At 35.6% G+C, this 27,521-nt stretch overlaps 1 protein-coding gene across 2 annotated transcripts in view; it reads left to right on the top strand.

Annotated features, from left to right (window-relative positions):
- LOC134527584 (calcium-binding protein E63-1) overlaps positions 1–27,521 on the top strand; it is a 136,080-nt gene that overhangs the window by 44,482 nt on the left and 64,077 nt on the right. For both annotated transcript variants that reach the window (XM_063360398.1, XM_063360399.1), the window contains one exon: positions 11,107–11,167. In XM_063360398.1, coding sequence (XP_063216468.1) covers positions 11,107–11,167 — 61 coding nt within the window. The remainder of the gene's footprint in view (positions 1–11,106; positions 11,168–27,521) is intronic.

The following is a 27,521-nucleotide window of genomic DNA, read 5'->3' as shown; positions in this document are numbered from 1 at the left end:
AAATAAATACATAAGGCTGCCATATACATATTAAAATGATCTCTCTTTTATCTGTTTTATGCTTTTTTAAACGCTGTAGTATTTTATCAATTTTTTTAAGTATTTTGACTTTTTAAAATTATCATTGACATTGCTAAAGCAAAAGTAAATTCAAAATAAATAATTTATATAGCATTTCATCCGTTTTGCTGAACTAGATAAAAATGTAACTTTAGCACTAACACTGATGAAAATCACATTTACTGAGTTTTCAATGCAGAAAACTCCGTTCAAAGGAACGAAGAAACTTTTCTTGAACGTGTTTGATAGCAATACCTCCAACTACTATTAGCATCATGAAACGACGTTAACATAATACGAATGCTGGAATATTTGTGGGACGCACATTAACAGACGAGTTAGTATTCGATTTTTTAATACTATACATTAAATTATTGTTGCACGTTTTACAATCATATTCTTATGGCAATGCTGTTGAATTATTAAAATACTGTACAGTTAATATTAAGGTCTTCTGAGGCATACTATGTATCTACGGCAATAAGTTCTCGATTGGATACACCATTAGTTTTATGAATTCCATAGCAAAACGTTGTACAGTTTAATATGTTCTATTTTTTGGAGAGTCAAATTGAAAATATTTTAATTATTTTGACAAGTTTACAAATAACTATTTTTGTAAAGTAATAGAACTGACGATTGGAAGAGTCTGTTATTTTTCGTAAAAATAATCCGAACCACAGCACGTTATGCCTTGTGATTGGCGGCCGAATGCAAGAGAAGCAACTGCCTTGTTGGTTGGCCGGGCCATTCAGGACGCGTTTGCTTCCGCACTGAAAGGCTGTGTGATTCGTGTGCCAACAATAGACGATGATTTGAAGGTAACTCGACCAATATCGAAACGCAAATGATACTACAGAGTTTTAACATACACTGTTTTTTTTGTAAATAGAAAATAAATATACAGGTAAAATTAAAGATAGTTGTAAATTTGTACATTTACATGAAACCAACTGTATCACTACAAAATAATGTTCGCAGTAATACTGGGTTCGGATTCTTACCTGGGAATTTATGCATTGTGTTGTCCCATTACTTCCAGTAGTTAAAAGTTATTTGTAAACTGTTCCCTGTATAGCTTTCCAGTATTAACTGCACACATGAATAAGCATTTAAAAAAACAAAATAAGGTATAATTATTAAATATCATATTATATTTTACGTGGTTTAAAAAATTATGCTTGAATGAGACATCAATGAAAATACAAAATTATGCCCCAATTTTCCTAAGAAATACTCAGTATTATTTTGAAAAACGTAATTCATATAGTCTATGCAATAATGACTATTGTACCAAGTAACAATATATTTCTTGTAGTATTACAAACTACTTATTTTGGCAACTGGTTTCCAAAGGAATATTTTGTAAGTGTAGACAACTTTTTTTCTGCACAGTGAGATCCTCCCTCCACACCCATGTGCTTCCTAAGGGGTGCTTTTCAAACCACACGTATTATAAAGTGGTTTAGAAAACACCTACCGTGTTTCGGGTCAACTGACGCGCACAAGAGGAGGGGGGGGGGGGGGTGGAATTAGCATTTTAGTAGCTGGCCCGGCCAGTGGCTCGCGTGAGCAGCCAGGAGCGATAAGCCCTGCCCTTGACACGCGATCTGATTGGACATTCGCTTCACGACGTCCGTCACCCGCGCCCGAGAGCTCTTGGCACCGACCTTAATCCCTTAACGCCGGCAAGTACTGGGCGGAGACCTTCAGCCTTGCCCCCAACGCCGCGAGAACTCTGCACTATCACTGTACCGATTCCGCCGCACGGATTCGCAAGCACCACAGTAAAAATAAATATAAAATAAAAATTACCGTGGCCACACCTGTAAACGTGATCAGAAAAAAATAGCAGTCTTTACTAACAGATAAGCAAAATTTTGGATAGCACAGAAATAATAAGTAAATCGTCTTTGTTTCCAGTTTATAGATGGTTATTTTTCTAGGTTTTCTTCGTTGTAGATTCTTTCACGCCACTCCATGATTTTCCTTGTAACCAATACATAACCGGGGGGTTACGCGCCGGTTGCAAATTACATAATAAGTTAAAAGAAACGCTAGCTGCTACCCTGGATTTTTTTTTGTTTTCAAGGATGAACAATCATTAAATTTAATTTTTGTTTAGTATTCTTTAAATATTTTTCCGTATCAACATTATTTTACAACGTACGCTTATATATCAAGCTCCTGGCTTATACAAGGAACCTGAAGTAATCACAATCTTACGAAAGGAACAGCAAATTCAATAGTTTGCTACTAACACAATTTATACAATGGTGAACCATCAACAAGCTACATTCAACATGACTGATATTATTTATGTCAATTATATAAGTTTTTGATACATTCAAAGCCAATCGTGTCTTTATTTGATTGATCAAGCATAATTTTACAGTACTCCTCTCCTCGCGAACTTACATAACATATTTCATATAAAACATGTAAATTTACAACTCGTAACAATATTGCAAATTCCTGAGGATGACCACTCCCTGACCAATTGAGCAAGCAGGACGCCACTCAAGTTAAAGATCAATGCATTCCTAGACTCTGTTTGACCATTATACACTAAATACTTTTTGCAACGATCTCCACACAGCTACTTACAATGATTTTAACTCAACCATGTTTACTTCCCAAAACTCGCCAAATTATCTATTTCATTATCTCACTCTTCAACCATCATCTCAAGCCTGAAGGCTAGAGAACAATTTACAAACCAATTTAAAATCAGAACCATATCGTTACAAAAAATGTCGCGTGTGCACATTAAACGTACTATGCCATCCGGCATTCAACTGCGAGCTGAAACCACCAGGAGTGGGCAAACAAGAGTGCTCAAACTTATTAAAGGTGTTTTCTCTAACATAACTTCTAGAATATTGAAGCTACAGAAAATTACTTTATCTTAAAACCCTCACGCGTATTTGCGCATCACAGATAGTTAGTTACCGCACGAACAAGACACATTTGTAACCAAAGTCATGCTGCGAGCTCACTACCATACATCTCAACAAACTGATATATTTTCAAGATGAGTAGAAAAAGAATACACGGAACTAACAACTATATAGACCCAAACTGAAATGCTCGCAGGTTCTGTCCGTGTCGAAATTTCAAAGGGATCCCAAAAATTAACATCTTAACTACTAATATTATAAACAATCGCGACCGCTACTAAAACTGAGTGTTGCCCACACACCAGTTCAGCGACCGTCACCTATATTTAAAAACACGTCTAGCCAAGAGCTAGAAAAAGAAGAAGAAAGCTTTGTAATGCTCCAATCATGATTCCAACTGTGTACTGCCCAATGCGCATGCGCGAAGGGAAGGAATCAAATCAGATGTTTGAGTATTCCTTCTTGTAATAAATAACACAATCATCATGACTTATGTTTGTGATAATATAACATATTTATAAACATCATGCATTTACGTAATTTGTTAAAATCAAAAATGTTTTAACTACGTTATCATTTGTGTACACGAATAGGATGTCAGTTCAACTAACCTTAGATGGCAGCAATGTGTTCTTGTTCAATTTTGTGGTTACGATCGAGGTAACATACGAAAATATTCAAAGGTTGTACTATAACTAAGACTGTTAGACGACATTAAGGTTCTCAGGATTTTTTTGGGGGAGGGGAACAGAGGAATGGAGGAGCGGGGTAACCTCAAAATCCTTCAATTCAACCCAAAAGATTTTTGGTAACTTTCTCAAATATGTAATGGAAGTTTCAACATATGCAATTCTATGGTAAATTTACTATTGGTATAGGCATGCAGTTTTCTCGAAAAAGGTTTTGAAAGCCAGCTTAGTGTTTGAACACTCTAAGATTGTCTGAGTTTCATGATTGGTTGAGATACTTTCAGATACTTGTCCACTGTAGACACACGAATCACATCCATCACACCTTTTCAGTGCGGAAGTAAAAAAGTCCTGAATGGCCTGGCCGAATGAGGCAATGGCTTCCCTTGCATACGGCTGCCAGTAACAAGGAAGAAACCACTGGGGTGGATACACCTCATTGCAAGCTAATGGGCGTTTTATGGAAGACTATGGGCCAGTAAGAAATCTTGATCCCAAGAAACATCGAATCACAAGTTACCTAGTCAGCAGCCAATGAACTAGTGACATTTTCCCCAATATGCAGATGACTGTGGAGTCTATTCTGGATGTCGTTGAACCCGTGATATTTTCCGGTCCCTCTGTATGTCCGTTATACGAGGGCTATTCGTAAAGTAAGCTCTGTTTGGCCATTGAAAAAATACTCGTTAGAAAAAATTTTTACTGACAGTTTTAGTTTACTACAGACCTGTTTTACATTTTCACATAATCGCCATTCAGTTACAAGCACTTATCGCAATGCTGAAAATTAAATCAGTTGACAATCGTAATTTTTTCGCTTTTCTGTAATTTGACTCACCATTAGCCATAATTTTTCGACTCGAGTACGGAGATTGCTAGACGTTTTCCAGATATGTTTACTAAGCGCCTGTACTTAGGCTACTTGCATTTCGAATTCTAAGTCCATGATGCCTATAGCCAAGGCGTCCAGTCCATTCCCAGGCGGCGAACTTCTATGCAGAGTTGTTAAAGAAACTGGCGCAGCGTTACGAAAAGATTTTGGAACCGAATCGTGATCATGTGAAAATGTGAATTAGATATGCCAATGTGAAGTAGACTGCCAATAAAAAATGTGTGCGTGGAGTCAACGTACGACAGAAGTGAAACGTCTTGCTTGTTAGGTATAGATGAAGACAAATTATTAGTATTTTTTTATTGACCAAGAGATAATAGAGAATAGTAAGGATGCGGGTATGATCTCAAATGAAAAAAACCTTTTTCCACATCCTGTAATATTGCATTTTGGTGCCTCTTTTGCCGGTATAAATCTCACATTGCCTTTGATAATACATTTTATCTGCTTCTGCCTTTTTTTATTATTTTTAGGCATGAAGTTAAATCATGATCTCGAGCTAAATAAAATTAAATAACAAAACACACTCCAATCGATCATAAATTACACTTATAAAGTCTATCTCACAAGTCTATAACTTCTTTTGACATTTAAAATCACAGGGTTTACCTACATACCAAAAATAAATTACACTTATAAAGCTAACCTCTTAAGTCTATACGTCTTTTTTACATTTTCAATCACACTATTCACATAAAAAATTAATGATACTTAAAACTTTAACTGCACAAATCAATAACCCTTTTTCCAGGCGAATAAATAAATTTTAGATACTTTACATAAAATAAATGGTAGCGTCAATCGTTAGCCGAAACGAAAACTGAGGAGTAGACAATCACAAGCAGCTTTACGTAAATTCCGTAGCATCACTGCTGCATCATTTCTATTTCTCCCTTTCCAGCCGTTACAACCAGCACATAGCATGCTACGCTACGTGCCTAAACCCCTCCCCTTGATATCTTCCCATTCGACCGCTAGTGAATGCGTTGGAATGGCGTCGCCGCTGACGCACTCTCCGTCTCTACTGGTTCCCCCACTACGTTCCTAACTATGCCCTCATGCGATCGTTATTTTCGTAACGCTCGAAAATTGTAGCCCCATTCAGCAAAGAAGTTTCACTTCTAAAACTTTTGTCACGAGTTTAATTTTTTTTAAGGCTAAACGGAGCTTACTTCACGAATAGTCCTCGCATGCTCAGGGAAGTCATGGTGGACTCCTCGCAGTGCAGAGATGGTGGTGGCATCGCCACGCGCACCTCCCGTCGCCGGGGCTCGCGGCGTCACGCCAGCCCTTGCATAGCGATCAGCGCCCTCCCCTCCGTAGGCCCTACCACCCCGCTCCTGGCGATAAGGACTTGAATTATCCCTCGCCCGCACGACACGCACTCGGGCGATTGACCCAAGCCTGTCGGAAGTGCCCAGGGTTAGGCTGTGTTCGTGATGAAAAAAAACCCTTAAGCGAATGCAAATTATAATTTGCACACGACCAACGACATGCTGCAACAAGTTACGCTCGCGCCAGCTGTTACTTTCTTGCGATAGCGGCCGTCTGCAAGGGAAGACGTTATCATTTATTTTGCCGGGCAATTTCAGGACGCGTTCGCACATAATGACTGTGGGCGTGTGCCTGTGCATATGTACTAGTCCAATAGTCCAATCACGAACCACAGACAACGATACTTTCTGTCCACCATTACATCTGGGTTTTTTTTTGCAAATATGCTGTTTGGAATTGGGATCCCAAAATTGCTGAAGCGCTGTCTGTACGTGCGGTCCTTCTCATCACCCGTTTGAGATTGTTTCCCATCTGAAGTAATAGGGCCTGCGACCAAACTGGAAATTTACATCAAAATTCTAAAGACAATTTTTTCCTAGTTGTAGACGTAAAAGCAACTTCTGCACTGGATCTTTGAGAAGTTAATCATATCATTTGTTGAATTATGGGCCCTAAGTTTTCTCACTTGTGTCACCAGTCACAACAATAATATGAGATCACCAGGAAAATAACTTCTAAAACTTTTTATAACGTTTTTAACAAAAATATTTTTCTTGCTCCTGAATCCATGTTTGTATTGTTCACAAAAGAACCCAGAACTGGAATTCGTGATCTGGCGAAGTTTCTACAAATACTCAGTCGTCTGAAACTCCGAAGAATCCTTCGCTTATTCGAGGTTCAGTCTTCGTTGAAAAGTACATACATTTACTGTAACTTTCACAGCCTCCTGAAACTTCAGCTGCTGTTAGCATTGCGAGGGTCTGGCTCCGGCCTCAAAGCCGGGGAACATTTCACGACCGAGGTTATGAGCGGCTCTTAACAAACTCTAGACTTTCTCCACTTTCCCCCGTTTTACCGTCGGGGCCAATTGTTTGACAGTGCCAGATTTTGGTATTTCTGTTTTCCCTTGACAGAACTATTTCTTCAGTATGAATCAGATTTTTACCGACTAAATTCAACCGCAGGTTCAGCACGAAAAAAAAAAAAAACACGTATAAAACACATGTACGTGTCCACTGTGCTTTCTAAGGCTTTTGTACGCCTGTAAAGAAGGCACTTAACAACATTTTTTGTTGCGAAAATTGTATTTAAGGTGATGCTCTAAGCGTCTGGTAAAATTTTGCTGTAGTAAAATGAATTATTTGAAATAACACCATAATTTCCCATACATTTATCTCACTTATTGCTACTCCCAAACTATTTAATTTTTTTTTACACGGCGACCAGTTTTGAGGTGATTCTGTAAATTTTTTGATATAGTATTACGCAAATAATTATTGTTTGAGCTTAAATATTTTCTCTATTATTTTCAATAGACCATTTGATCAGCTCCAACTTGAAATGAAAACACTTAAGATTGTAAGTCTTCATAGGTTTCCAACTTGTTTTTCGTTATAAACCGGCAGCCAAAGTCTGTCGTTTGAATTTTGACGCATTGTGTACAGTTGGTTCACATATGAATTACATTTGGGAGCACAGCTTACCACGTTTGTTTACATAAGATTTGTATTTTCACGCTGCATGTCACATTTAACACTTCTGGGGTTTTAGTGACCTTCGCTTACGCATCGATAACGTTACTTGGGGAAATTATCAATATTGTTAATCTATAAAATCACAATCTTGTATGTACACTGAAAATTATTCTAACTTAAGCTATCAAGCAGGAGATGGAGGTAGAATAGCGATCTTGCACTTTTAAATTACATATATATTATTATTATTATAATGTTAAATAAATTAAGTTCTATATAAATAAATTATTAAAGGCATTATTACATAGGAAATACTTTCAAAAAATCTGTAACGGAGTCGTCTATTTTAACATAATATATGTATTCTGAATATGGCTATGTTTAGTTTTTTTTTCCATTAAATTAATTAGTAATAGCAACAACAATTTATTTTTAAAATTTATGTTTGTGTGTTAATTCTTTACAACATTTCAAAAGAAAATGTATTTTGGCAAGACAAACTTGATAATAGTATTATGTCGTAAAGCACAATTTACAATTTTTTCATATCGATAGATAATAGTCTTTCCCCAGTAGGAAAAGTACACCTTTGTTTATGCACAGGTAATTGTTACTATTAATTATAAAATGTATACAATACTTTGTATTCTGGTAAGTAACAAAGCAATTGATTTAATGTTTTGAACTTACAAGCAGATAGATGGCGTGCTATGTATCTTAAAACTTGAAAAACACTACAATGCCCGTTTAGTTACACATGACAAGTGTTAATTTGTACATAACAAACGTCATTTTAGTTGTTTTTTGTTTGATTTTTTCCTTCAAATTATGTCACTAATAAAATTGCTGTAACACTTTAAACACTTAACATATTTCTTGATGATTTTTTGTGATTTTTCATGCTTAATGATGTGTTATATTTTCTAAGTTTTTTAAACTGACACTGAGACACAAATGTAATTGGCACGTGTTAGCGCTACTGGAATTTACTACATTAACTAAATATGTTAAGATTGAAAAGTTAATCACACTGGATTTATTTATTCTATGTTTAAAATATAGCTTTAGATTGTATTTTTAGTTAGCTTATCGTGTGACATCTTAGTTATGTCATTTTGGCGATGTTTTCCTAGCTTTCCATATATTCTTGACGATCATGCATGTACCGTCAACTGAAATGCGAAATAAATCACGAAATAAATCTACTCGCTCCGTAGACTGTAATAAGACATGGTTTCTTTCTTGAGATTGGCGTAAAAGAAAGTTATTTCATTATTCGGGCGGACCATTCAGGAAGCGTTTGCTTCCGCTCGTTATCACTGTGATTCGGTGGGACTCTCGGTCACCAGTGCGCACTGACTTAAGTGATCTCTGCTTTTACACAAAAATATTTTATTTGAAATGTTATTTTAACGTAATCTTATAGCATATTTTTTTATAATTTAAGTTAATTTATTTTTAACATTTATAAGAAGTTACTAGATATATATTGGGTTAATTTGGTGAATTGTTAGTAGATGGTTACTAGTAACGGTATATTTTAAATATGTGCAGCTATTTTTATTAGACTTTAAATATTTGTTGTTTCAATATAAATGTGAATATTATGGCTACGTAAAATTATGTAAGAAATGAGCTTCCTTTAAAGACGTTATATTTACGCAGCTTAGTAGTTCCGCTGAGCGCCGCTAGAGGTGGGGTCAGAAGACATCAGCTGTGAGCGGGTGGAGTGTGTGTTGCGAGGAGGTGTTCGTCTTCTTTGGCCTGCGAACTGGTGCGGTCGCGTGAATTAAGTCCGCGTGTGTAACGGAAATGCGGGAGTGCCAAGCGAGTGTATTTTGAAAACGTCTTCTTCGACATTAGGATTTGTGTCGGCTTCTGGTGATGTCCCGAGGGCACACCTTTTGGTTCACATGTGCAAGGATGGCGCACAATTTGCACGCCGTCTACAAGTAAGTTACGTCGGCCTTCTGTTTATAGTCCTCGCCGAAGAATTACGGCCCCCTGCATTAGTTTAATCAATTTTACCCACCTCCATTGTGCATGAAGATAACTTCAATTTCGGTAACAGCAGTTATCGGCACTCGACGTATTTAATTGCAGGTAATTTTTTAACTGCAAACGTCACTCGAGGACACGAAGTTTGTGAAGATCTTTTTAAGAGCGTTTGATAATTTTAGTTTTCCTTTAGGCCCGTTATACGATGGCACGGAGACGGAGACGGATCACGTAAACGGAGACGGATCTCACGGAACAGAGTTTCTTCAACAGCACGCAGACGGAGACGGATGTACGGACGAGCTCGGCAATGCTGAGCTCTTCCGTTTACGTTGCGACCAATAGAAGCGGTGCTAGCCATGTTTGTTTATATTCTAAATACGTTAAAAATTGTTTCAAGTGCAAATATCTAGTGTTCTATTTCTATCTTTTCATTTAATTTTATTATTATTGTAAATTCTACCCGTGCTATGGTTTCAAAACATAATATATTTTTTTTTAATGTTTCGTAACCTTTAAATGTAATCTCATTGGATGCCATTTGTTATACCTTTTCGTGAATTGTGAAAGCAGCAGACGCGATAGTGAAATATTACGGTAGATCCGTCTCCGTTTACGTGATCCGTCTCCGTTTCCGTGCCATTGTAGAACCGGTCTTCGTAGAAATTTAGACTTGCTGCAAGAAAAAAGAAATATTAATGATATATAATATGCACATACCAAATCAATATATTTTTACAATTGGACTGAGAATCCCTGGGGTTATTAAAAAACTTTATATTTTTTTATTAAAAGTATTGTATTTTACGTAGCATTTATGTTGCAGTCATTTCAACGTTATTGCAGTTTTATTGCCCCTTACATGTTATATTTTAAATTTTTTTGTAGTATTTAGTAAGCATGCACGCTCGTTATTCACCTGTAATTTTATTTAGAATTTTTGATTGTGTTATTAAATTTTATTATAATGCCATTTAAATACTAATGTATGCTTAGTGTCAGGTTAATAACTTTATATTTGATTTTTCCATTAAAATAAAATTGAATACACAATTCTTCTAAACTGATTTCGCCCTTTCTTCATTTTGCTGTAGAAATTTAAACATCTTTGTGGTTTGGAAATCCCTTTTAGGGAAGCGTGGTTGTATTAACATGTGTATTTAAGAACAATTTGATATACCTACTTTAAGTAATCACTACTCCCAGCGGGGTGTTCGAGTCGTGTTTACTAACTCGGGTAGCGAGTAGTAACCACATCGTGTGCCGAAAACGGGCGTGTACCTGAAAGAAACTCAACCAGTCAACGACACACAGACGATACTCCATTGTTGGCACACACAGCTAATATTAAAACGATTTTCATGAAAATTTCAAGTCTACCAAGCAGACATAGCTTCTTTAAATTATGTTAGCTTGTAGAACATTTGTTGTTTGATAGTTGGTGGTCTTTATTTTCATTAGTGATGTATGCATACTTATCGACTGATAACTAGGAAGGTGGCCTGGTTATTTATGAACATCTTCACTCATTGTTAATAGTGAGTGACATTGTTTCATAAAATAATATTCAACGAAGAGTTTTTTTTTTTTTTTTTCAGGATTCGCAACCAGATCTGGCTTCTGACGACCACAAAGACTTCACAGAAGAGGAGCTGAAAGGTAAACACTGAATCTCATTACATATATTCCTAAATAGGTTTTAAAACACATAGAATTTTAGCAGACAGTTCAGCAGTGTACCCTTTTAAGGAATGTAATAATGGCAACCATTGTTGAGCTAAAAATCGCATTTTGGCTTCACCACTGAAGTAAGTATGTGTCCATGTGCAAGAATTAAAATTTTAAAACCAAATTATTTAATTCAATGAATATATTTTTGTGTAAGTGTAAAATTCTCTCACCATCACCAAATTAAAAAAAAAATTAAATAAATCCAGACTGACTTTCTGATTTAATCATCTTGGCTGCTAGCCATATTAGTTGATTGATTTATTTTTAATGTCCGTTGCACAGCACAGAATATCATAACAGACACTCCTGACGTTTCAGATGTGCAATTTCTTGACGATATCAAGCAGAAAATAATCAATCAGCTTACTGATGAAGTAGCAATGCATGGGTCTTTAAAATATAACATGTCTTTGGACTGTGTATATGGTAAACCATATTAGTTCGAGGACCAAGTGAAGAAGTGCGCATTCAAAACTATGACTACTGCTCTTTACCTATCGCACGACGTAGAAGAGTCTGCTAAACACAGTATCGAGAAACCTGTTGGGAAGAGGAGGACTATGTCAGTAATCTATCTGGTTTGGACCTTGTCTTCAGTAAACCGATTGAAGCTGAGAATTAGTCAGTTCAAGCCAATGCAGAACCAAAAGTTTATTAGATTGCTAACTTCGTCAAGTGTTCGTGTAGTAGAGTAGAATATATATAATTAATTTTTATTTGTAATGTTTTCTTTCCCGAACCTGTCACTTTTATGGCAAAATGAGTTCGTATTTAATTAAATTAACCTTTTTGCATTGACCAAGTACTGAACTAAAGACAGTATGCTATAGAATCACTCAGTAAATTAAAAGGTGATTTTTTCGTAATTTGTTTTTAATTTCTATCTTAATAATTTCAGATTTTCAAGATGGATGCCATGGTAGTAAATACGTCTGCACTCTAGTGGGTAAAAATTAAACTAATGTGGAGGCAGCATAATATAGCAGACTGTGTGTACTATGTGACATTAACGCTCCTAGTATCGAGAATTAAAAAGAAGATTGTGGGTGCAAGATGGACATCATGATGTCATATTGGTTGATGTAATATCTGCCTTGACATTAGTGATGGGAGGTCAGTCTTCCGGGGGCCATTCGTGGAGGAAGGATCCATCGCCATTTTTTTTATCCTAACCTGGTTTTAACCGAGGACTAAAGTGCTTTTCTTCCATTTTATTAAAATTTTAATTTAATATTTTTTATGAATTTAATGTTTTTTTTTCCTTTTTTTTTTGTTAATGATTTCGGATTTTAAAGATGGCGGCTATGATGTCATAATTTAAAATGGTGGAATACAATATGGTGGAAAATTCTACCATTATGGAAAGTGCAACACATGGGAGTGGGATGATTTAAGTGATGTCACCATAACGAAAAGTGCAACGTTTGGGATTGGGAAACTCGATTATGATGTCAACTTAACAAAAGTGCAAAGTTCGGGAGTGGGGCACTCGATGATATGGGAAAGTTATGAAATAGAGTATGGTGGATTCCAAGATGGCGGAAGGTTCTACCTTAACGAAGGGTGCAACGATCATGAGTGGGCCATTGATTTTATAATGGCGAATACAAAATGGCGGACGAGTTAAAATGTCAAGGTCAGAGTTAAAGGTCAAGGACAAAGGTAAAGGGCAAGGTCAAAAGTTCCCTCCAGAGGCTTATGGAAGCTTAAAAACTTTAAAAGCTTTTTTTGTGACATTAAAGCCTATATCTTTTTTTGAGGAACAAAACAAGAAATTGTTCTCGGAAAGAGAATTTTTCCCTCGAAATAAGGAAGTTTTTATTCTTTGATTTTTTCAAAGATTTTTTTGGCTAATGTTTTCCTAAAAACTGGACATCTTGAGTCATTTTGGCGAATTTTTGGTTAATTTTATTAATGCTTTGGAAATTTTGCCCAATTTTGAAGGTCAAGGTTATTAAAACTTGCTTCCGTCATGTCACAATCCAAGATGGCGGACATCGCCACCGACACCACACTACTACTCCTGGGACAGTACTAACTATTACACAGGCCAACAATAGTTTTGGTGCCGGTGTATTTGGAGCTGATTTCATATGAATCTGGTTTACTGACTTCAAATATGGCATTATATTTGCCTAGGAGGTCAAATTTCTAAGATATAACGTTTTAGTGAAATATATGTTTTACGTTGTTTTCGGTTAAATCCATGAATGAAATCTAAAAATTAAACATAAAATTATCTTTATTAGATTACACTAATATTTTTATATGATACAAATATCATTATATTATACGAATATTATTAGTATATACTAATATAATTATATATAAAAAGATAATACCAAGTCACTGATGGACCAAATTAGTCACTAAACAATTCGGAAACTTCTTTTTCGTAAATTTCTTGAACATATATTGGAACAGTCCCTTTTTAAACTCCAGCAATAATCTGCCATCATGTGCGTATCCCATCTTCCTTGACAGCGGTTTTCCATTATTGTAATATCTTGATGCAATTTTTCACCTTGCTCCTCACTGCTGTCTCCTAAATTTTAAGGTAAACAGTCCAAGTGCCTGTGTAAATAGTGCACCATAATACTCATGTTGCACCCAGAAATTTCACATTTTAAAGCATATCGTTTACCAGTTCAACACGGTTTTCTGCTTTTCGTTGGCCCAGAAAAATTCCCAAAACTGCAACAAATGAAATCCAGGATTTTCGCTCAGCCTCATCCATGGAATTAAGAAGTCTTCTTTTCTTATTTCTGGCCGTTAAATATTCCTACTTTAATTTTTCCTTATTTAAGTGAGGCATTTCCCCCCTATAAATACAAAGCATGATCCGTCCTTATGAAGAGCCTTTACATACTGCGTCATAAGGCCCAGCTTGATATGCAGTGGAGGAAAGATGATATACTCTCGTTCAACTAAGGGTTTGTTAAAAATGATTTTTTCTCTGATGACCGTGTCTTCTCTCTTAGGCCACTCTTGTCAACCCCAGTGGTGTGTTTTGTCTCTGCTATCCCAGAGGCACAAGAAACAAGGATATTTGGTGTGGCCACTTTGCTGTCCAAGGAGAAAGTTTATCATTTTTAAGTCCACACAAATCTCCCATTGATTTTCACAATATCTTATTTTATCTGCTATATCTTATATCATTAAAGGAGCAATTTTTGTATATTAATAATCTGAATCTCGGAAACCGCTCCAACGATTTTCATGAAATTTAGTATGCAGGGGGTTTCGGGGGCGATAAATTGATCTAGCTAGGATTCATTTTTAGACAATTTCGTTTTATCCGTGTTTTCAATAATCAACTTTATCAATAATCAACTTAAACTTAAATGACTCTTCCTGACATCTATTGGCGAGTAATAATGACATTTTTTTTAATTGGGAGCAACTAACTGCTTTAACGACACAACAATAAAGCTACTCCAGTAGATGGAGTTGTTAAGCAACACTAAGCCAATGAGTGTTTGGTTTGAGGTTAGACCAAGAAAATGAATTGTTTACTTATATTATTTGTGTCTTTTTAACTCATGTGTTCACTTAAAAATGCCTAAAAGATCTTAATAAAAAACGCTTATTATTATGTCGGTAAGATCGAAAAATGTTATTCATATTTCATCATTTCATAAGTATGTAATTCGTATTTAAATATAATTATAAAAAAACACAATTTACAAAAAAAATACCGAGCAAAGCTCGGTCATCCAGGTACTGTTTCTTTCATTGTCGTTGAGTGAGCAATTGGTATTGAACCATATTTGTTTCCATTGTTTGGAAAACGAATGGTAGCAGACCCTTTTTTCTTGTACGAAAAAAAGTAATTTTGGTTCCTTTTTCCGGTAATTTTTCATCCTTCAACCTGGAAGCCAGTAGTTCAGAAGCTTCTTTTGACATGTAAAGATCTCTGACGAGGTCATTTAACTCATCCTGGTTGAAACGTTGAGGAACGGTTGATCCCTGTGACGAAGTGATTTTACTTCTTTTTTCACACTTATCTCAAAAAGTATAGCTGATAGAAGAGAAAAACTTATTTCATATTTAGTATTAGCACCCCAAATATAGCTAAAATCAGTTCCAAAATACTAGGCACAAAAGAAAATTTTTCTTGTTGGCCCCTGTTATGTACTACTACTACTAATACTACTACTACTACTACTACTACTACTACTACTACCAACCACAATTTACCATTTTATGAAATTCCACACTTAAATGATGAAAGAGGGGTAATTTTTTTTAGAATGTATGAACATATCTCCGAATCTAATCAAGAATAATAAAATATATTGTATACCAACAATAAACATAAAAAACTACAAACCTTAATTTTATAATTAGGCGAAATTCAACCACTAAAAAAGTGAAAAAGGGATAAATATTGTTTTTAGATCATAAGTTATATCTCCGAATATAATAAAGTATAATCAGATATATCTTGTACCAATAATAGGCATACGAAAACTATTAAACCAAAATTGTACCATTTAGGAAGAATCAACCCCTAAGCGGTTTTAAAACAAAAAAGAACACTTTCGCTTCAGTTAAAACTAAGTGCACAAAACTTAGAAAGAAAAACTTGCATTAAAATTCATTATGGTATTTTTTCACATTTATAGAATTTTTTTTATTCAAGGAGTTTAAAAAAGGTAAAGTTTTGTTTTAATTTAAATAGTATATACTACGAAACTTATTAAAAATTACGTTAATTATTTGGTAAATCAAATAATAAACCACACATAATTTTATCACGTTGCGTTATTCCGTCCTTAAGGGATGTTAAAGGGGTATTTTTGTTTTAAGAAAAAATTTATTTTCTGAATCTATTCTATCTAACAGTAAAAATAATGAACAAAAGGCATATAATTACGGATTGTATTTTTTTTTATTTTTCCCGAATTCGGCTTTTAAGGGGGTGAACAGTGTGGGTAATATGTATGTCATAAAAATGTAAATAAAAGACAAGAAAGATAAAAACTAACACACAGAAAATTCCACAGAAGAACACGTAGAAAAAATATTACAACTGCACAGATGGGTACAGAAGGCTTCCTAATACAACAGTTATGCGACGAAACAGATATTCTAGACAGCACAAACACGACAGCACGGACAAACACAGAATGCTTCCTAAGACAACAATTGCGCAACAAAACAGATATTCTAGACACCACAACGACGACAGCACAGACGAACAAAGAAGTTTTCCTTTGTACAAACTGCCTTCAAATTACATATATCTATATAAAATAACATTTACTTTCAAAATTCAAGCATTTGTTTTGTTTTGACAAAGTTTTTGGATGGAATTCACACAGCACCCAATATTTAAGTTATTTCGTAACTGCCAACGTTACCTCACTAAAACATTTTTACGCAATGTTACTGGTATCTGCCTGAAATGTGTGATTCATAGAACCACGATGATCATAAGGATTCACTTCACTCGAGGCTAGTATCAACTAGCCAACACATGATAAATACTTTTTGGGTGCTCATTTGTCGATAATGAGGTCACATCCTTTGGCGTGTTAGGCGTGATTGGGTAACCACATCTTCTCCTTGTTTATAATTGGCTCAGGGTCGTAATGGCCATGTCGAGAGCGCCGTGGTCCAATCATCAACGTGAAGAAGATACATGTGTGATTCAGGTCTATTTTGCGAGGCAATGAATGCGCAAATAGTCGTGACTCGTGACTTTAGCTATGCATGATAAGAATTCTAATGTGTGCCAGCTTAGCTTTCGGTATACAGCATTTAGTGGGAGTAATTTTTATAGGATTTACTGTTAATTAATTTTAACAACATGGGCAGTATTTTAATATAAATATTCTGTCGAAAATAACATCCAACCCGGGGTTGGGTGTTTTTTTCCCCCTTTTTTTTTTTGGCTTTTATCGGAGCCGTTTCATAATAAATTTTAAATTTTCTGTCTGTTAATCAAATGATTCAATAGTTGACGTAGCTGCTCCGGTAGCGAATTGTAGCGGTGGGTGTGGAAACTACGCGTGGTTCGCGTCCAGAAATGCATTTTAAAACACAATAATTGTCGTATATTTATCACGCTCGGCATTACTTTAAACAATTATGCCTTAAATATCGTATTGCAAATGTATTTTAAACATGAAACCACATTTATTGGCTCGTAACCAAGGTTAAATGTTATAAATCACTGGCGAATACTGAAAGACTGGCTCGCATTTTTTTTCTGAACTCTTGACAACCCTGGTGGCGGGATATCGGCCGAGGTCAACTCGCGATCCCTGCTCCCCGCAGACTGTGTGAGCTGGCGAGGGAGAAGGACATGAAGAGAAGACGTATAAGTGTGTGTGGAAGCCGACGAGGGGAGGGAGGAGGGCTGTGATCTGGCGCCTCGCCAGGTCGGACGCTCGCAAAGAGCGCCGCGCGGAGATTTACTGAGCAAACAGTGACGCCTAGTCGTTACAGACCTGTAACATCCCTGACATTGTCTAGAAAGAGGCCTGAACGCACAACTTTATACATTTGAACTTCGTTTTCATTGTTTCATGAGTAGAGACACTACACTGTATTTTTTTTTTGTAAATTGAATAGAAATATTCATTACAAACACAGATATTTGTAAATTTGTGAATTTATATGAAAACAACTATATCACTTAAAAAATAGTGTTCGCAGGGTTCGGATTCTTACCCGGGCATTTATGCTTTGTGTTGTCCCAGTACCTCCAAAAGTAAATGTTATTTGTAAACCGTTCATTGAATAGCTTTCAAAAATTAACTGCACACGTTAATAGGCATAATAATAAAAACAAAGTCAAATTATTAAATATGTAATCATCTTTTCCATATTTATAAAAAAAGATATGCTTGAATAAAATACTTTTAACATAAAATTATGGGCCAATTTTCGTAAGTAATACTCAATATTATATCGATAAAGTATCTCATTAATGCAAAAATAACCATAGCCATGTGCTGTACAAAGATACAGTATCTTTCTGGTAGTATTCCAAACTATTTCTTGGCAACTGGTTTCCAAAGTATTCTTTTGTAAAAGTACATTCAATTTTTTTACTACGCTTTTACTAGCTTGACCTGTATGTATGACAAGACTATGTAGGTAAATGGACTACAGTATGTAATAAAATTTTCCCATTCAATTTTTACCAACTTTTCTACGTCCAAATGTATTGAAAATTTGCATACGTATACAAAACCTCTAACAATACAATATTTTGATAATGTAAGATCTAGGAGTTAAGGAGTGGGGGTCAGAGGACCAAAAAAACACTAATTTCGCTCTATGGGTAATAACCATGCTTTTTGTGTATGCATGAGGTCGGGGCATGGTGGGAATTTTCTAAGGGATTGACTGTGCCTCTGGAAAAGGGAGGGGGGGGGGGGTTAAAGACCCAAAATTGCGAAAATTTTAAAATAGAAATCAATCCGTTTTCTATTTGGAGTGTTTTCGAGTTTTTGATCCATAAGGTCGGTTTATGGGAAAATGATCTTAGGGAAGAATTGGGGGGAAGGGGGGGGGTGTTTAAAGCCCCTAAATTTCGAAATTTTATAAATATATTTATTTTTTTCGAATTAGAGTTTTTCCAGGATCGGGTTATGGTGGAAAATGTGGCGGGGGAAAGGTTAAAGCCCGAAATATTTAACCTCCCGTAATCCACCTTGGAGGCGGATTTTAAAAAAAAAAACCGTGCTCACTTGATGTGTAAGTAATATAAAGAACATCCCTGCCGAGTTTCAAGTCTGTAGATATATATTAAAAGCAAAGGCAAAGAAAAGAATTAAGTATTGATCATGGCGCTTATGAATATATATTAAACAACCGTCATAAACTAATCTTATTGAGAGATTGCAGCAAAAAGACTGTAAGAAACGTCCCTGAAGTTGTAAGAATGCCTTACTTCATAGTATCATCAGATCCAAAAAAAAACTTTTTTACAGCTTGCTAATTCAATACATGCCTTATTGGTCTGAAATTGAGAATGACAATAAGGGTTTAATAATGCAAAAAAAAAAATTTTTTAGCTCGAGATCAACTGAAAGCAATAAGCAAACATTTGCAGCAACAGCGAGAACGTTACCAACAGCTTGAAAAAGCATTCAATCAAGTGCATGCATTTCAAATTTTTGAAGAACAAGAGATAATAAATCCTCAGATCAAGAATTGCCCGATACATTTATGGATAACAAGCAGTTCCAAATGGCACGACAAGCCATGAATGTAGACCAGAGACAGTTGTTCAGTTGATTACAGATTGTTTAAAGAACCAATTCGATGGAGAAAAACAACGAGAGAGAACTTTTGTAACAGGTGGAGCAGTAACAGGTAAAACCTTTTCTATTCAACTTGTTCAAAAATCAAGTTAACCGTTGTAATGGAAAATCAGCAGTTAAGGTAGTTTTATGTAGCTCTTAGTCATGTAAAGTCACTGGATGGTCTCCAAGTAGAAGAACTTGATTGCTCTAAGATGATATGAAACGTTTCATGTAATGTTGACGCATTAGCTGAAATGACTATATTACGTGGAAATTAATGACTAATCTGAAGTTCATTGTTACAAATAAATATTTTAATCACTCATATTTAGTATTTTTAATTTGTTTGAATTACTCATAAAGTCATAATCAATCTATTTTGTTTTATTCTTTAGACTAAAACGAATAAAATAAAATTACAGTTTAAAAACTTAAATAAATTTATTTTATCATTGAATGAACTAAATATTATTAAAAAAATTTAAATTTAAATATTTTTTTTCAAAAGCCAATTAATGCATCACAACTCTGTATAACTAAAAGCGTGACGTGCTTGATATTATTTGTCTTAAATTTTCTACCAGTAATACCAATATGATTTGTAATAGATTTCCTATCACAAATTTGAGGATAAAGTCAATACAAAAATTTTAGGCTATAGTCATTACGGAAATTTTAGGATATAATCATTACTAAAATGACTATATGAACTTAATAACATTAATGAACTTAATATTAGTAATTGGGTGCTTGATTACAATTGTCTTATATTTTCCATTAAATTTTTTAGGAAGCATTCATTACGAGAATGTCTATATGAACTTAATAACAATGTGAACTTAAAATTAGTAATGGGGTGTTTGATATAATTTGTCTTGACTTGATGTAAGCTTTTGGACGTACACCATTGCTATGGAATATTATGGGGTGGATATATACTGTTGACAACAGCAATTTTTGCTTAATTTGTTTTGTCTTTTATAGTTTTTTGTAGTTTTCTTATACAGACATACATGTGCTTAGCAATGGCGTATGTCGAAAAGCTTTTGTCAAGTCATGCACTCCCATTGCACAAATCTTTCAAAGATAATATAATTTGTCTAAAATTTTATATCACTAATTTTAGGATATAGTCATTACGGAAATGAAAGAAGAGCACACCAGACTTTTAATTGTGCAGAGTTGTGATGCATTATTTGGCTGTTGGACAAAAACATAATTTTAATTTTATAATTGTATTTACAGTTTATTCAGCAATAAAAACAGGTTTTTTTAGTTATTTTAACTACAAGTTTATTTTTTATATTATTGCGCGGGTTCATTGTGTAGCAAAGTAGACTTGAATAACGTATAAATTCATCACCGTCTTGATGATCCTCATGCAGTTACAAACAAGGAGAAGAGGTGGTTACCAAATCGCATGATACCCGCCAAAGGATGTAACCTTTCTAACGATCAATGAGCTCTCAAAATATGGCTTGATTATGAATATACAAGTTGAGTCTAGCCTGGAGTGAAATTAATCCGCGAAATAATCTAGACTCTAATAAATAATAGTTCTGACACGCTTTGAAACAAAGGAGACCAATGGCAATATTATAAAATTCAAATGTCGCAGTCAGATGCAATCTGTTTGTTAATCTGACAGCAGCCATTGGACACGAGTGTGAAGATCATCATAGTACCAGGAAATAGGTTTGTTTGTCACCACACATGCTCTGCAGGGTTCTGCACCCGGCCTCGGGAAGGAGAGTGCTCTGCGTGGGACGTTTGTGCGTCAGTAGTGTATAAGCGGTTAGTTAAGCTGAGGGGTGAGGTGCCGCCATCTTTAGTTCTAGTGACCTCTACCTTGACCTTGAGCAGTGATTTATAAATATGAAATTGACATATTAGGTGAAATTTGATATCTAAAATACATTTTTCGCTAGAAACTAAAAAAAGGATAGATATAAAATTTCTAAAATATTATAAAATATATTTAAATATAATGTAGAGGCGCCAAATTTTAATGCTACCATTTTTAAAAGGCCTAACCTCGTTCTCTGACACCACCATTGTTTCCACTTGAAGGAAAGGAATAGGGTAGGAGTTGGGATTGGGCTTGAGTTCGTGATCGTCGCACTTGTGATGTATGTAATGCCCTTCATTCTCTTAACACTGTTCTGCCCTGTGCATGGACGGCTCGCTGGGTGCTCCTACTAGGCGAGGCTCGTGGCCTGTTTGACTCTACTCCCGCTACCGACTGCGTGGCTGCTGATCACTGGCCTGACATCGGCCTGAAACAACCATCCCTGGAGCTTGCCACCTCACTGTGGGCTCTCCTGAACTCGCCGCACCACAACTGCCGGTCAGCTCGGCGCGTGGCGAGAGACAATCCACGCGCAAGGCGGCGGTCCTCTGCGGTCCCTTCACGGCCTTATTGCGAAATAAATCCTCTCCATCCCGCTGCCACATAAAGTTTACAGGTTCACCCTTTACTAATTGAGGTAAGAGACATTCTTTCGCTATGCAAGCGAGAAAAAACAAAGCAGTGTTCGCAATGCTATTATCTAAAACTGTTTTGAGTTACCCTTTAATTGTGACCTTGAACAAACACTCTGCAAAGCTTACAGTTAATAGTATTAAATTTTTATAACTGGAACATTCTTTTATTGACACACTGTCTTATGAAAGCTACTATCTAGTGGGTCAGAGGGGAAAAAAAATGTTTTCCAGTGACGAGGTTTCAATCACGACAAATATTATACCTTAAGCTTATGAGCCGCGTGTTCTTTCAATGCGCTTTAGGGACAATCGGAGTTTGGAAATGTGACTACGTATTATCAACAGTGCAATACCAGTTTTCTTACGTTTTTTAAAACTTGGAATTAATTTTAAGTATGGCTATTTTACTTTACCAAATATATTCCAGGGTAGTTTCACTGTCATAAAGATTAATTTAGCACACCAATACGTACGTACCCTAATGTTTACCAAACTGACTATATACGGATTTATGTTGCTACACGTGGGTCCGTCATCTTTATGTCACATTTTCGTTCATCAACTTCCGTTCCATTTTCACCAAATTACACCTACCAATTGCCGTACACCGTATACCGAGCTAGGATGTGTGACTTCTATTGCTAGCTAGGCACTCTCCTCCCGCCAAGAATGGCCTGGCTGGATTCCCTGCGAAGTCGAACAATAGTTTCCACAAGTGGAAGACGTAGCGCATGTTGCCGTAAGCCGGGCGTTTTCTCTGGGGTTCACGCGTTTCCCCCACCCATTGATTTTTCCAATGCTCGATTCTTGTCTCATCGCTACTCAAAAAATTATTTATTTACGTTTACAAGGAATTCCTTTGGAAACCAGATGCTAAGATATAGTTTGTAATACTATAAGAAATATATTTCAACCTTGTACAACACATGGCTATGGTTTTTTTTGCATATATGAAACAAATTTTTCGATATAATATCCAGTATTCCTTACGAAAATCGGCACATATTTTAACATTTTAATTGATGTGTCATACAAGCATAAATTTTAAACCATGAAAAAGATAATAGATTATTTTATATCTGTTCCTTATTTCGTTTGATTATGTTTATTAATGTGCGCAGATAATAGTGAAAAATTTTTCGGGGAACGGTTTACTAGTAACTCAACTACTGGAGATATTGGGACGACACAAAGCATAAATTCCCGGGAAATAGTCTGAACTCCGTATTACTGTGAACAGTATTTTATAGTGATACAGTTGTTTTCATGTAAATATTCAATATTATAAACATCTGTAATCTTACACGAATATTTCTGTTCCATTTACAAAAAAAAATACAGTTTAGGGATTTTGATTTGTCGGAAAAAATTTATGACTTTAAGTATGCTTCGATAAACTTTGATAATATTTCAAACATGTACATGTATATCGTTATTGGCTCTTGTTGGCGAAAGAGGCTCGCTACACACTCAACTCAGCCAACGAGCAAACACATATTTCAAAAAGGAAGTCCGTGGTTCGCCGTATGAAAACTACGTCGTGTAAAAAAAATTTCTGCCAAACGTAAGTGTAAGAATAAGTTTCATTGGATTGCATACTATTCTTCTGGCGCAATATATTTCACTATTGTTCATTAACTCCTTGTCGATAGTGATCTCGATATTGACGATAGCTCAACCCTTTTGGTTTCATTTCCCTTTTGTTTAAAATAAAACAACCAAGCGTGTGTAGGGTAGCCTTTTGTCCATTTAGTCTTCAGTAAAAAAAACCGCATTGAATAACGGAACAATTTTTCAGTATCCATTTTTTGTGCCTTCGTGTGACTAACGAAGCGCGGATTTGCACCCAGCCGTAGCCCGGGATACCTGTTATTCGCAAAGTAGCTCTTGTCCAGATATTGTTCTAAACACAATGTGGATATTCCTCAGTGAAAGAATGAATGGACTGGCAACTTAAATATTATAGTTTGAATTCCTTTCAGAACAAAAAAATTAGTGACAACATATTTTCAATATTTAGAACTTAGAATGCATGGTAGCCAGTAGCAATGCTTTTTAAATTTAAAAAGTTTTAGATTTGTAATCCATTGGATTCTCCATTGATAAGTAGCGTGAAAGTTAAAAAATAACTTTGGCATCATAATAATGCAAAATTTATGCAATTAGTATAAATAATTTGTAATATTTAAAATAGTTACAACAATTTTGAACATACTCGATATTATGTATACTGAGTAATTAATCGTTTTTCTAATGTGACCTCATTTTGGTCATCCCTTGCAATAATTGTTGGTAAAAAATTATAGCTTTTTCACTCAAAATTGTATTTAAATACTTGAAGGGCTTAAAATAATTTTGAACGTATTTGATAATGTAGCTTTTAATGGAGTAATTAGTTTTTTTTCTTTAAGCTACTATATTTTTCAGCCCTTGAGTTAATGTTTGGGGTTATCAAAATACCTTTCAAACGATAGGTTTTGGTATTACTCTACGTAGTCAATATTGCTTTTAATGGATGCTTTATTTTTATTTCACGGAAATTATAATGTTTTTTTTTTTTCAGTTTTCTTAGAACATTTTTTTCATCCCTATCCCTTTAGTCCAATTTTTCGAACTAACACGAATCCTACCGAGTTTTTTCGTCTCTTTTTATTTATGTAGGGGAGACCGGGGTAAGTTGGCGAACGGGGTAAGATGACGAATCGTATGTAACTAATCCAGAAACACAGATAGACGGTTGGCGCACCTGTGAACTTGTGTGTCACCATCTGCACCTACTAGGCAGGTGCAGCGGAATTTTCCAGTCAGTTTGAATGTGGCAGTTTTGAGAGGCAGTCTGTTTCGTGAGCCATTGTTGTAATATTGAAGGTACGTATGTTAAGCTATTACGAGAAAAGAGTCCATTTGTTTTAAATGTTTATACATGTAAAATGAAATGCTGACTTTTGGGAGTATTTTAGTGTATAGATTGTTGAAGAAAATGTATTAATGTTGTTCGTGATTTTGGTAAAGCAAAAATACGGCTGAAGGGGCAAGTTGACGGGGGCAAGATGACGAATTTGTCATCTTGCCCCTGCAATCGTCAACTTGCCATATGTAATGACAGTGTGAGCATTATTTTGTATTATATGTGTTATTTAAACCAATAATGTACAGATATGACGAACATTTAAGTAAAATAAAAATAATAATGAAATTATAAAATATTATAAATAGTTCCTGTGTTAATAGTCGTAACAATTTTGTTTGATTTTTTTGTAGATGCCTAGGCATATTATAAGCGTAAAACGGAAAGGAGGCGTTGGAGTGACGAAGAGATAGATAGAAGAAGCAGAATGAAGAGAAGAAAAATGAAAGAAAAACTAAGAAAACTGAAAAACAAAGCTCTGATCATTCTGTAGCAAAACCATAAAGCCTAAATAGCGTTTCTTGCCCTGCATGTGAAGAAGTTTACGTGGAACCTCCAAATGAAGACTGGATTCAGTGTTCCACATGTTCTGAGTGGTGGCACGAAAACTTTTCCAATTATGAAGTCAAGGAATTATATCAAAGTCGTTCAAATATGTTACAATATATCTTCTTTACATCCTGCACGTTGTTTAGTGTAGGATATCTATAAAACTATTGTTTACTTTGTCCATAAATATATATATTTTGGTTTCGTCATCTTACCCCAATAGGTTCGTCAACTTACCCCACTCCTGGGGCAAGATGACGAATGTGCTAACTAATTGGTTTATTGTCAATAACTTCGGAACTACGCAAAGTAATACAACCTTTTTACATATTTAGGTAGAAATTAGTATGTACTTCGTATTGGTACCAAATTAGATATTATATATGCTTATTTATCTGTTAAAGGCCATTTCAAAGCTTAACATCGTCAACTTGCCCCGGTCTCCCCTACCTATCAGTTTGAAAGTTATTTGTACAAAATAAATGTAGTTATTGGGTCTCGAAAATGTTATATATGTAACTTTTGAGTTGATGATGGTTTCAGGGATTAGGGACAATGAAACGAATCAATATTTTCGGGAAGTCGCATAAAGGTAACGACTACAAAAAGGTAGTTTTATTTTCCCTTCAAAATCGACCAAAAATAATGACTTTAAAAGGGAGAACCTCCTTAATTAGAGCTGAGGGATGGATTTTGCCTGGGGCAGAGGAGGGTGTAATGGATAGGAACTGGCTCGAGGTATCGATATTGATCGAGCGACCGCGCCGGCGCGGCGCCGGGCTGCCTGCCAGGGTTGTCGGACGTACCGTTATCGTGGCACGTGTACCATAATGTCAACACGTTTTTAACTTAGAAAACACAAGTCTACGAAGGATTCATCGTAATTTTTCTTCAATTTCATCCAACTTTGATACATTTTTTTTTAATAATTCATTATACTATAATAATATATTGATCTCATCTTTAGAGGCAGGAATTTTTCGCGAATATTTCCAACAAAAATGAATTATGCTCCACAACCTGACTTCATTAAACAATAACTTATATGAGGCTACAGCACCAACATTTTAGAAACCATAAAATACGATTTACAGCTTCACTTCAGTACATCAAAGCTTAACTTAGATTACAATGCCAGTGAGTTATGCTAACATTTCACAACTTTACAAAAACAACAAAACTGCTATAGAAGCTACGATGTCTGTAACTATTACAAACTACTTACGTTACGTTTGAAAATTTTATGTGCACAGCAGGCAGGCTTAAAGGGGTCTCCCTAGTAGCATCAAAAGTTAGTGAATATTAAATTTTTTTGGAACATGAGCAAATTATTAATCGACACTACGAATCTGATAATGTTTCTCCCACGAAAAGAAACCACACCAGTTGTTCGTATAGATTTAAATTTTTAATTTTACGTATCAAAATATAAAATAAAAAATCATCAAATGTCTAATTTTGGGTCAATTTTGTCCTGTTTGGGAGAATTAAATAAATGATATAAAACTATAGGCAGAAAGGTAATTTTTTTTTTCTAAATAAATTGATTTATTAAAAACCTATATTCATCGCTTTGAATTCCGAGATTTCTTTCCCGCTGTTTCTGAACATATTGTTAGTTTTCCACCCGCCTCGTGCTGCAGCTCGGCGAAGCCATCCCGCAGCCCACCGCCCAGGGTGTCGGGGGGGCGGCCGGGGCGGAGGGGAGGCATGTCGTGTGTGCGTGCGTGGGGAGGAAGATTACAGCAACGAAAACGATACCCTTGTGACTGATTGCTTTCAGTATGCCTATCCACAGTACCACGTGCTTGTTGGGGGAACCAGTTTGGAACTATACTGCTCGCTACTGTCATGGCGGCCTGCCGCGCGCGCGATCCCGAAGGAAGGACACTGCTGACACGCGCAAATACTAACACAACTCGAATGGGTTTCCATAGCATTGCGCGCGCGCACATTTGTACCTAATATGAACGTAAAAAAAAATTAATAAATTACTGAGTTTGTAATAAAATATTTTGTGATCACGTTTCTCGTCTGTTGCTTTAAGTGCAAGCCGGAGCGGTATGAAATAAATTGT

Source organism: Bacillus rossius, chromosome 1 (genome assembly GCF_032445375.1).
Source record: "Bacillus rossius redtenbacheri isolate Brsri chromosome 1, Brsri_v3, whole genome shotgun sequence".
NCBI lineage: Eukaryota > Metazoa > Arthropoda > Insecta > Phasmatodea > Bacillidae > Bacillus > Bacillus rossius.
This window is presented reverse-complemented; position numbering and strand designations above follow the sequence as displayed.